The 12,743-nt window shown below is 27.3% G+C and overlaps 2 protein-coding genes across 4 annotated transcripts; both read right to left on the bottom strand.

Moving 5' to 3' along the window:
* LOC126840881 (uncharacterized) lies at nucleotides 1–2,288 on the bottom strand. Its single transcript, XM_050576870.1, has 4 exons — nucleotides 2,151–2,288; nucleotides 1,349–1,411; nucleotides 1,051–1,165; nucleotides 1–324 (listed from the first exon to the last, which is right to left on the bottom strand). The coding sequence occupies exons 2-4, from the start codon at nucleotides 1,400–1,402 to the stop codon at nucleotides 68–70; spliced, it is 426 nt and encodes a 141-aa protein (XP_050432827.1). The 5' UTR covers nucleotides 1,403–1,411; nucleotides 2,151–2,288; the 3' UTR covers nucleotides 1–67.
* A 3,002-nt stretch (nucleotides 2,289–5,290) lies between these two features.
* Nucleotides 5,291–7,959, bottom strand: LOC126840542 (uncharacterized). Of its 3 annotated transcripts, XR_007686071.1 has the most exons (5): nucleotides 7,881–7,951; nucleotides 7,498–7,706; nucleotides 7,248–7,310; nucleotides 6,220–6,334; nucleotides 5,291–5,703 (listed from the first exon to the last, which is right to left on the bottom strand). XR_007686071.1 is itself a non-coding variant. In XM_050576370.1 (4 exons), exons 2-4 carry the CDS (start codon nucleotides 7,299–7,301, stop codon nucleotides 5,429–5,431), a joined length of 441 nt encoding a protein of 146 aa, XP_050432327.1. In that variant the 5' UTR covers nucleotides 7,302–7,310; nucleotides 7,881–7,959; the 3' UTR covers nucleotides 5,291–5,428. The 3 variants fall into 3 exon arrangements, 2 of the variants coding, with proteins under 2 accessions (XP_050432327.1, XP_050432326.1); XM_050576370.1 differs by lacking the exon at nucleotides 7,498–7,706 and having other exon boundaries at nucleotides 5,291–5,700; nucleotides 7,881–7,959; XM_050576369.1 differs by lacking the exon at nucleotides 7,498–7,706 and having other exon boundaries at nucleotides 7,881–7,958.
* Between the last annotated feature and the right edge of the window lie 4,784 nt (nucleotides 7,960–12,743).

Raw genomic sequence — 12,743 nt, 5'->3', positions numbered from 1 at the left:
TAGAACAAAAATGATATAATTTACAAATCAAAAATTGTCTTATGTTATTTAAAAATACATTTTGAATTTATGATTCATAATCCATCACGTCTGCTATAAACATTTCGACGACGTATCTTATAAGATTTATAGCGTTGTCCGGATTTCCTCCATAAAACTTCTGTACGACCTGTTGTGTGTGTATTCCTGGGATATCGACAGTATAATCTCTTATCGATTTGATTAAATAGTCACGCCCCTCGTCAATTTTGTTTTCTAGAAGTAACTGTTTTGCACTTTGAGCAGTTGAAACAAATTTTTTGTAAGTCGAATCCAAAAATTCTTCTGTAAATAAATAACATTTTAAAATAGTTTTAAATATAATATTGTATTATATAATAATTTGTAAGTAAACTGCGTTGTAAAAAATAAAGTGCTTAAACCAAAGCGGCGTTTAAAATTTCAGGGTATCGATTTTGTAAGAGACATTAACATAGATTAAAATATATGCCATTAAAATATTCGACTCGTTTTATTGACTATTTCACTATAATATCCTGACTTGTAATTTGATTAAACTTGAAAAATTCAGGATAAACGGCCGCTTTAATTTAATAAACAAAAATTTTAAATACATTCCTTTCAAGCTGGCTAGACAAATCTATTTTATATGAAAAGTTCACACAAGTTACAGAAAATAGGTACAAGTCTTAGAAATTATTATATCTAAAATTAATAAAATCACCCTCCAAAATATGTTTACTCATATAAGTGAAGTGCATAAAATGTTAAGAATTCGGTACGTGTTTTTTCTTCACTAGTACAAAGTTTGATTAAATGTTTTTGAACAAATTATTCTAAATTTAAATTTCTTGGTATAACACATTATATACTCTAAATTTACTATCTGTCAAGTTTTTAGACCTTGATATAATCGAGAAGATTTGTTGGTCCTTAAATAAAAAAGCAGTGGTCTCTGCAGAATAAAAATCGAATCATTTTGAATACTTTCATAGACGCTTTGCTTATGAGACAAAACTAAACCAACATAATATTGTTTTTAATACTCACTGTTATCTAATTGTTCTTCTGTTAAAAAATTTCCAAAGTTATAATCATATAAACGTCTGTGAAGTCGTTGTACAGATGAAGGTGGCTTGTCATTAGTTTCACAAGTGCCGAAAATCTGAAAGACACCCATACATAATAGTAGTAATAGACAATAGTTATTGTCGACTGTAGTCAAATATTATCAATGTATTACAGTATAACAGTTTTTAGAGAGAAATGGGTAGGATAAAATTCAAATATTTTTATGAAAGTAAAAGCCAAAAAGTTAAAATTCAGTCCAAAATCTATGTATACTTACAATAAGACCGAATAAACACACTACAAATAACACAAGACTCATGTTTGATTTCATCGTAAATACCTAAGATAATAAAACCCGCATTAGTTTTTAACATATTACTATTGCTTTAAAATTATTAAATTTAAATTGAGTAAATGGTGAATCTTAACTAAATGGAAGAATAAATATTACAGAAAAAGGGGCACAACACACTACCTATTCGTTAAAGTGTTGACAAAATTACAGTTTTAGACCTTGGACGTTTTAGACCTAAAATCCTGACAAAAATACGCCTACCTAAGATGTCGCATTTCTGTTCTGTAAAAGTATATGAGTTTTGTCTCTTTTCCAAGTTAATTGTGAAAATGGATCTATGATATTATAATTGTGTTTAAGCCATATATTTGAATTTTTTGAATTTCTCAAATTTTTAATACTCCCATCTTTGTTTTTTATAAGTAAACGAAGCAGATATTCAAAAATCAACTTCCACAACGGCCTGGGAAAAAGTTTGATGAGCTTAAGTATTTTTACTTAACTAAAATCCTATCACATTTTAAGTAGGCGTAATTTTGTCAGGCTTTTAGGTCTAAATCGGTTTTTTGGAAGAACATAATGTCTTTTACTAGTAGAAAAAAGTTTTATACGTTAAAAATTGTATCCTGAAACGTATTTTGTTTGTTAACACTACTTTTTTCTTAAATATTGCCCATATAAACATGTTAAAAACCGCTTGCTTTCAATAAAAATAGGATGCCAATTTATTGGGAAATTTCGGTTGAGTAATACACGCAGAAGGTTAATTTTAAATTCTACTTACCTTTTTTATTTTTGATAAACTAAGAGCATGAAACCAAAAAAACCAAAATACTATGAATGTTAGTGCTCAAGTTTCCTTTTTATAGCTAGATTAACAACTCTCCCCACGTCACGTTTAATTATCTTTGTAATTCATTGTGTTTACCTAAGATTTCGTGGCACGTACATGTATTCCGAAACGTTGGCAGACTAGTGGCAAACTACTCAAGTGGGAGTAACCGCAATTTGTGTAAATAAATATGCATTACTCAAGAGTGAGTATAAATGAAACATATTAAGAAAATTTTTTTTTTTGTGGTGTATATAAAAAATAATGCCCAAAATAATTTTACTAAATAATAAAATGTTAAATAGTTATTTAATGGTTTGCCTGTAATCAATGGGCTCGATATTTGAATTTTAAGAAAATGCTGAGCACAGTATTGTATTGTCTCTATAGCATTTTTCTTTTTTCCATCAAACTATATTTTCAGACGAGTCTACATAGGATATTAAATTAGGCCTCCAAAAATGTTAATTTATAACCGAAAAAAATTGAGATATAAAAATGCTTAAAATAAAAATTCAATCTGTTAAATACATTTTTTTTATAGTTAATAAACTATAAAAAATGATTTATATAAGTAATAACTTATATTCAATGTACAATACAAAAACGAATTAATATTCGACTGTAATATATCATAACATAGAAATATCACACCCCTAGCATAAAAACAGCAAAACTTAAAAAATCGATTTTGAGTAAGCTCCACTACTGGCATCGTGAGAAAGATATCTACCATTGTTTCTAATTCGTCACTAAGTACGTTTTCAGGTGTCATTTCAGTCCGTTACCTCTTAAAACCTTGAATTTCATTTTCCCTAGAAGAATATTTTTTCAGTTATGCCGATCGTATTTTAAGGATGCAACATAAGCGTCAACAATTGTAAATCCAAATTATTGTTTTCTTAACAAAATATTTGAAAATAAAAAATGTCTGTAATTTCTATAATACGATATATTTTAAACTGCTGAACCAATTTCTTTATGCAGTAAGATTATAGATCATGAATTGTATCCAAAACGTAGTTTACAGGTCAAACTATTAAAAAAAGTTAATTCATTACCCCTCAAATCAAGAAAAACATCCAAATGGATTACATATTTTTCAAAAATAATTTATTTATAAAAAATTCTTTGCAAAAGACCACGTTAAAATACCTATTCTACCTTCATAAATAGACAATTATTTTATTTATATATACTGTACATTATTTTATATGGTCTAATGTACAATTTATCAGTGATTTTTAGAATTATAAGCTTTCACAATTCATTGTAACAAAATTAAGCGCCATCGGAAAGAGTTAAAAATATTTTGAATACCGGCCAGCCTCTGACGACGGCGTAGGTCCTATGTGCTCCTGGTATTTCAAGCGCCGTACCGTTAAGGGTGGCGTTCCCCTTTTTAGGTCAGTGGATTTACCCTATTCGAAAGTACGGCTTACATACAAGCTGTAAAAGCATAATACAGTAGCGTTTGCTCGTCGATTCGCCAAAGGCGAGCAAGCAATGCCAGCTATAATACAGATGTGTCAATCAGAATAGAAGATTCTTAAAAATCGGGATTCAGACTTTTTATCATTAGAGAAAAACCATTGAAAAAAATTTTCATCGAAGCTTTCGAAAGTAGTTAAGTCACTTAACTTGGTTGTACTGCACTAGTTTAGACGGAACATAGTTTTCGCTGTAATGTGTACTTATTATCTACCAACTTGTATCGTAGCAACAGCGATTTAAAAAATTTCAAATAAAACAACTACCAAGAATCATAATGCTACTTTCTTACTGACGTGCTGGTTGGTAATGTTAGGTTACGTTAATAAAAAAGTCTTTTTTTTTTTTGTAAAAAATCTAAGTAGTTTTTGAGTAAACTAGTGTAGCACGTTACTAGAATCACCACGTATACAAAAACATTTGTTTTATAGTTATATTTCTATATTATAGTACTCATATAATAGTCCTCATACAAAATTTTACCAAATGTTACAGACACAAAAACCAAAAAATAAATATGCGGGTGATTATTATGAATTATACGATGATTTTATAAAATCAAAGTTCTACAAAAATATCAATTTTTAATAAGTAACAGAAATTTAAGCTTTAAAAATTCATTTTATTTTAATTGTTTAATTTGTGTTAAAAAGTTTTCATAACACTAAGAATACTAAATTAAAACATTTTTATTAAACCCGATTGATGTAATGCTGAAATATTTCTAACAGTCTGTTAGCTTTTAAATTACATTAATCCGTTTGGTAGCATATACACACTCATTGCTTTAAATAGTAAAATATTATTGTTATACTATAATAGCAGTGATGTTTTACAATGAATAATGAAGATTTATAACTATTATCATAAAAGAGTGCAGACATATTCAATGTATCACCATCGAGGTCTATTGACAAAAATCAGTTATAGGGTATATACCTACAGTTTCAGCGTAAATTATAACAATTAGTTAATATGAAGTGTTTTTATAAGCTCTTTTCAATAAAAGTAAGAAGACCTTAGTAATTGGTTAATGAATTTTGAATTGTTTTTTATATTACTATTATGGTTGAGTTGTGAAGATGTAGTACCACAAATATGATTACGAAGTCAGACTGTTCACTTATCTTACTGATAAGGTAACGAACCCACATAGTAGAACTTTATCCTGCTGGAAGTCAATTTTTTCGATAATTGAAAATTACTTACATTAATAATCTTTAACTTTTAAATTTGTTCATTGGCACATGAAAATTTACCATAAACCCAGAACTTGTTTTAAAAAATAATTATGTTCTGCTAACAGGCATGTGATATACTATTACAAAATTAAGCTATTTATCTTCCTTGCATTAGGAATCGCATCACAATTTAAATTACATTGATTAGATTTTTCTCACATCAGTCAAGGGTCCTATGATTTAAAAACGTGTAGTATTTAATATTCATAAGCTGATTTATATCGTATAAACATTTTAGTTCAGCCATAGAACTACGTAAAAAATCGAATATGTAAATGTCAAATAATGTTCAATTTTCCGATGAATAGCCCATGTATAACTAAAAGAATAACATATAATAAATTAAAAAATTAACAACGATTTAAAATGTATAGTTTATTTGTAAAATATGAGAAATTCTACCAAATGAAATACAATTATATAGTTTACAAATCAACAATTTTCTTGTTTTATTAAAAGATAAATTTTGAATTTATGATTCAACATTCCATCATCATCTCATGCTGCTGCTGATGTTGATGGTTCAGCAAATTGCACTTCCCATAGGAACATTTGGACGAGGTCCTTTAATTGATTTACAACGTTGTCCAGATTTCCACCAAAATAATCCTGTACCACCTTTTGTGTGTTTATTGCTGGGTTATCGATAGTTCTCTCTTTTATTGAATAGAATAACAAATCACGTCCTTCGTTATATTTGTGATCTCGAAATAACCTTCTTGCTTCTAGAGATACTGCAATATACTCTTTGTCCAACGAAACTAAAAATTCTTCTGTAAACATATAATACTTAAAAAAAGTGATTAGATTTATATATTAATTTTATAGTACTATAATACAAAACAGGAAAATGTATCTTCACTTTCCAAACTAATAGAAGCCAGTTAAATAACGGGATTATACATAAATATAGAATAGTATAATTGGTAAATTAAAAATTGGCATTGTGTAGAAGAGATGTAGACCAATCTCATCAAAAATCGAGAAATTTCAGTTTTGAAAAAGTGGATAGTTTCAAATACCCGAGAGTTAGTATAAATAGTAGCAATAACACGCTTAAGGAAATACATGAAAAAATTTCAGATGGAAACAAAATTTATCATAAGAATTAACTAGCTGAGATCTAAACTACTATCAAGAAAATCAAAATGTCCACGACGAAAAAAGATAATATAAAACTTGTGTTATTAGAAAGGAAAATTGTATGAAACATATTTGGCCGGTAGGTTACCTTCATTCGCTTTGCTTATGAGCCCAAACTAAACCAACATATTGTTTTAAATACTCACTGTCTGCTAATTGCTCTTCCGTTAAAAATTTAACAAAATTAAAACTATGTAAACGGTTACGAAGATTTAGTACAGATACGGGCAAATAATCGTCAGGTTCACTATTGCCGGAAATCTAAAATGCACACATAAGATCATTATAGTATAATTACCATAAGAGTTCTTGGTGACTGAGGACTGTCATCAGATACCAATGTACTAAAGTAAAATGGTTTTAACTTTTCAGTAAAGATATGTCAAAGAAAAGTTGTTATGGACTTTTAGAGTATCTAGGAATTAGATATTGTCCAATTTTTACATTTGAACATAATTTAAAAATGTTGTTTTTTCATTTTAAATTGAATGTAAGATGTCTCTATTTAAAATTAATTATTGAGATTATGAAAATATATAAAATACATAATATTATACAGGGTGATTCATTAACGATAGGACACTTATTTTCTTTTAAAATAATTGCAATTTTGTAGTTTTTCCTTATGGGTATACTTTAATTTTCGTTATTATACAACATAAGAAATTATTCAATTTTTTTAATTTTTCTAGAGTGCTATCAACTTTTGAAATTTCAATGGGAATGTATATATTTAAATAATGTTTTTAACTAATAATAATTTTCTGAAAATGTAGTGATCATTAGTTTTGGAGAAATAATTTTAAATTATTAAGTTTAGAACGCGAGGAAGAGTTATCCAAAACTGGTTACCGGTCAACATTTTCAGTAAATTATTTTTCTTTCAAAAATATAATTAAATATATATGTTCCCTTTTAAGTTTCAACAGTTGATTGACATTTGGAAAATACTAAAACAGGTGAATAATTAGTAATTTTATATTATTGTAAAATAACAAAACCAAAAATGTTTTCAGAAAGAAAACTAAAAAAATTGCAGTTATTTTAGGAAAAACCATAATGAATCACCAGATGTATACACATTAATTATTGAGGTAGAAATATGGAATAAAATGATCAAATGCAAATTTGTATGAAATAGTTTAAATTCTGTCTAAAATCGAAATATACTTACAGTAAGTCCGAAAAAATACGCTGCAAATAACACAAGACTCATGTTTGATTTCATTGTACATACCTAAAACAATAAAAACCTTATAGTATTTATAAATAGTTTTGTCACCGACAGAATATTAGTACATAAATTCATGTATATTATTGCTGAAATAATATGAAAATAATTAAATTTTAATAGTAAATAGTAGATGGAGCGTTATAACCTAATAGAAAAATAAATAGTACAAAAATGTGAGCGCAACACCTACCTATTTATTATTGATTTGCTAAAACTGAATGAATTACAGTATTTTTTTTTTGACAATATTTAACTGTATTGTACTAATTTAATATTTTTGCGTCAAAAAGACCTCCATATTGAATTTAATAATTGGTTTCCAATATTTCAACGCAGTTGAAATACATGTGTCCAAAAACTTTTCAAAAAAATGACTTCGTTTTGGTAATTTAAAGGCATCTAGATTTTTTTAGTATTTTTTGAAAAAATATAATTAAATGTTAATATAATATAATTTAATGTTACAACTGAAGAGTTGTAACATTTCTTTATTGTCCATAAAAAAAAATTATATGAACACTTAAACAAATATATTCTATTGCCTTACGAAGAATAATTACAATTTTTTCTTACCTTGTTTATTATTGATAAAATATAGAGACTCAAGAAAACACTACTACAGTTAATCCTTAAGTTTCCTTTTTATAGCTACATTTGCGACTCTCCATCTTTGTGTTTATTGTGTTTACATAAGATAAATATGCTTTTTTAAGATAAAAAAAAAGGTTTGACCAATCGGATTAATTTATTCACGCCTTACTATCCACCACTCTTAGCGCATGAATGTGACACACCTGAAGTTATATATGTAAACCGCACCTATCGTACCGGGAGCCACCCAGTGCAAAGATGTTTACTCTGAATAGAGTATAGACTAATGACTATGGTAAAAAAAAACTTATTAAGAAAATATTTTGTGGTACATATAAAAATAATGCCCAACACTAAAAAGTACATTCTTAATAGTCTTTTAATAGCGTTGGCCTGTAATCAATTGGATTGATATTTAAATTTTTAGGAACTGCTGGACGCAGTGTTGTATTCTTTCTATAGCATTTTTCCTTTTTCCACCAGACTATTTCCAGACGTGTTCACATCGGAGCAAAAATTAAATTTGGTCTGTTAATTCATTGTCAAAAAATATAGGGACAAAAAATGCCTAAAATAAAAATTCAATCTTTTAAATACATTTTTTATAGTTTATGACTTACGAGTATATAAATATTACAATACAAAAACGAAATAGTGTTCAACGTACCGTAAGCAAAAGCAATTGTAAGAATAAAGTTTATATTAGAAAAATGTAAAATAAAATATTCATGATAATTTTTACAGTTTGGTAGGTAGTTTTAATATTTAAGTAAACAATTGATGTCTGTAATACAAAAATATTCTTATATTATTTCCTTGTCATAAGCTGGAAAACAATTAATCATTAATTAATAATATAATTTACTAGACTGTGTCTAAAAAAAACCGCTTGTTTACTGAACCCTCAAATTAATAGCCTATAGAAACAATAAATGCCTAAAATTCCAGATCTATATCTCTAGATACTTCCTCATACATTTTTTTGTTGAGATCAAATCAAAATTTAACAATATAAAATGAAACTCTTATTAATCACTTTCTTGATATTTTGTAACTTAATGTGTGTTTTAACGTTAACAAAATTATGATCAGGCTTTAATCATTATTACTGGCTGGGTATGTTAGGTAACTGTAACTCTATGCTTCGATACATAACATGTTTCTAATAACTTAACTACGTTGCGACCACCATCTTATTAAATAACATGTAAACATCTACTACAAAATATAATATAATTATTGGTCATAATAAAAGATAATTTAGTTAACTTTTTTATAAATTAACATACTAAAAACTACATTTAACAAATAATAATTGTTTTATGTAAATAATTCCGTAGTTATACATTGTCGTATCACCGTTTTAACGTGCTACCTGACTTGCAAGTTACATTGATAACTAGGCTAAAGAATAACGACGTGGTGATCATAACCTCCCGATGACCACATCTCAATGTATATAATTATAATTACTACACCAATAATTAAGTACAGTATAATTCCCTAAACGAGAAAATTCTAGAATGTACCAGGTAACTATAATACAACTGCTATGACATAAAAAGCTTCTGGTCAACTAATTACAATGCGACTCCCAATCGTTTAAATATATTTATTAGAAACTCCATACAAAACAAAGCTTGTGGATATTTTGTTAATTCATATAAAACGCTGTGATACATTTGTATGTTCGCATTTACAACAAGGCGCAACAACAATGAACTGGCATATTAATTAATTATTATGATATTTAATAGAGAAATTTATGACTATTATGTATAATTGTATAAGAATTTACATCTATGATTATGGTATATTATGTTAGATAATTATTCTAAAAAAAAGTAATGTTGTGAGAAAAATGTACAGCCGTAATGGGGCTTAAAAATTAAGACCTTTACTGACGGGTAAAGACAATGTATCAGGAACTTGTGAAAAGAATGATAATTGGTTTGCGTAGCAACGATATTGGATTGCACATAGACTGTTAGGTTTAACAACAACCCTCAGTTGTCAAAGCTTGCTTTATATACAGTTTCGATACCATATTATAATGATCAATTTATAATTGAAAAATATTCTATAATATTTTCTTTATAAGAATATACAATATTAAGCTAATTGTTTATTATTTAAAATTAAATTAAAAACCGGCAAATAAGTAGGTTCTTAGATTGACCATTCCTGACTCGTTTAATAAACTATTGTAATTTCCAAATCAATTTTATTCGATATCTTATTCAGATTCAACAAAGTGTCGCATTTTGATAATTTGAATAGTCATGACCTGTAATGTGTACCTGTTATTTTATTAAAATGTAATTTTTTTATACAAATATTGAACGGTAGTCAAAATAAAATTAGTCATTGTCTGTAATAGTTTGCACAAGTTGTGTTAATAATAAAATATACTATTTGTAACAGCAGCTGTAAAACATAAATAAAAAAATCTATGTGCACAAAATCCTATAATAGTATGTCTGTTTCGATAAAATTGTCAGCTAATGATTTATATTATAATCTTCGAATAGAAATACAAAACAATAATTACACTACATTCTCTACGTATACTCAAGTGTTTTTTAGCTAAGTTTAAATTAAAAAAATACACTCGTGCAAAAAAAATATAACACGCGATTGAAAGAAATTTCGAAGTGTAGAGAGTCGCAAAATTAACTGTACAAGTTTTTCTTTGGGTATAATTGTGCTAAGTTTATCAAACGCAAAAAAACATTAGTAATATTTAAAATTATTCTTCGTAAGTCAATGATATGTTTTTCTTTTCTTTTATATAATTAGGTATTTTGTTTATTGTCAATATACCATTACAACTGAAATTATAACATGATATTGTACAAATGTCGATAAAATGCTTTGTAAAGTTGGAAACAAATATTAAAAAATCCAATATTAGTTTCAGTTACCCGAATATGTACATAATACATGAGTATAAAATTGCTAAATATTATCAAAAAAATTACACATATTTTTCCAACTCATTAATGAATAGACTGAATTAGGCTGATTACTCTTGAAGATTAATATATTAATATCAGCATAGATAGGTATGTATTATACCAACAAGTATGGTGGTCGATGATAAAACTATAAACAAATAAGGGGATTTTATTTTTTTAGGTATTAACGATGAAATTTAACATGAATTTTATGTTATTCGCAATGTATATTGTCGGCCTCATTGTAAGTCAATAAAAGTTTTTGCCTAAATTAAAGCGTGATACCCGAATGTGACGACAGGCGACTAGAACTCTATAACAATTAACACATAGTACTAATATTATGTGCGGCTTTCAGACTTCATTGAATGGTTCGCCTGTGACAACAGACGAAGGCGATACATCAGAGAAAATACCATCTTGCGTTAGTTCAAATATCTTTCCCCTATCTATATTAAACCTTGAAAAAAATATTAAAGAACGCGATTTATCAACTGGCTTGATAGAACCAAAATATGTATACAGTGAGTATAATTGTAAATTATTTCCCTAATAATTAAAGCGAAAATAAGGGTACACAACGTGGTCCGAATGCAACACTGTACTAGTATTTTGCTAGTACAGTGTTGCATGAGCTAGCTTGAAAATATTATATTCAACATCTTTATCAATTAAAGAAAAGTGGAGTTTTAATATATATAAATATACGAGACGGACCTTAAAATGTTATTTGTGTATAGGTGTCGAATTAAAACTACACCCAGCTCATGTTATTGAGGCACTGAAGGCAAGAAACTTAATACAAAATAATGATATTGAATCTGCACGTAAAGTTTTGTTCAACGCAACAATAGCTAGAACTGTCATGAAGTATAACAAATATACTTATGATCCCGATTTTGGTAATGGTCATGTTTACGCCAACTGAAAAATACTCGCTTAATTTTGGTTTTAGAGTAAAAGCTCCCATTATAAAATTAAAAGAAAACAATATTCCGGAGGGCAAGGCGGTGCTTTTTTTTTAAAAAAAATTTGTTTTTTGAAAAGTTACAGTCATTTTAAAATGTTAAAATAGTAGTTATTTCTAAACTATGTATTGGGCGGTATACTTGAAATAATGAAAAAAACGCACCGTCTTGTCCTCCGGAATATTGTTTTCTTTTAATTTTATAATGTGTGCTTTTACTCTAAAACCAAAATTAAGCGAGTTATTTTCAGTCTGCTTAAACATGTAGAGATGAAAAAACATTTGTAAATCGCTTTCAATGATGCTGTGATAGTCCAACAAATAAATTAACTACCAAAATAGAGCCCTAGTTATTGAACTAATAATTACACATCATAGTTTAACCTTTAAAATACGATTTTGTAAGAAATTACCTATACTTTACTCATTAAAAATGGGCGGTACGACGCCTTCTTAACAAAGAAACGTAATTCCTTCAAATCTAAATTAGTTTAAATACGATGTTTAAAAGAAAATTGACTAAACCCTTATAATGACCACGTACCAACGATATTATCATAAAGTAATCCGTTATCACTCATCAAATTCTCACTTTTTACAACAAAATTGTGTTCGTAGTTTACTTATTATGAAGAATATTGCAATATTATTCAAGTATTCAAGTTAAAAAAGTTTCTTAAACATATGTGTAAAAACAACAAAATCCAAGTTGGAAAAGTCAAGTAATGTACAATTTGCTGATGAATACCACACATATTCGATAAAAAATTTAAAATGTTATATAGTTTAAAATATTTCAATATATATATTTATGTTTATATATAGCTTAAAGAACAACACAAAATAAATTAAAAAATAAAATAACAACAATTTGAAAAAAAAATATTAGAAATTCTATCAACTGGAATATAATTATATAAT

Source organism: Adelges cooleyi, unplaced genomic scaffold, assembly GCF_023614345.1.
Source record: "Adelges cooleyi isolate 19-005CV unplaced genomic scaffold, UGA_ACOO_1.1 ACOO_flye_CR_arks_rails_tigmint_CR_PRNA_376, whole genome shotgun sequence".
NCBI lineage: Eukaryota > Metazoa > Arthropoda > Insecta > Hemiptera > Adelgidae > Adelges > Adelges cooleyi.
This window is presented reverse-complemented; position numbering and strand designations above follow the sequence as displayed.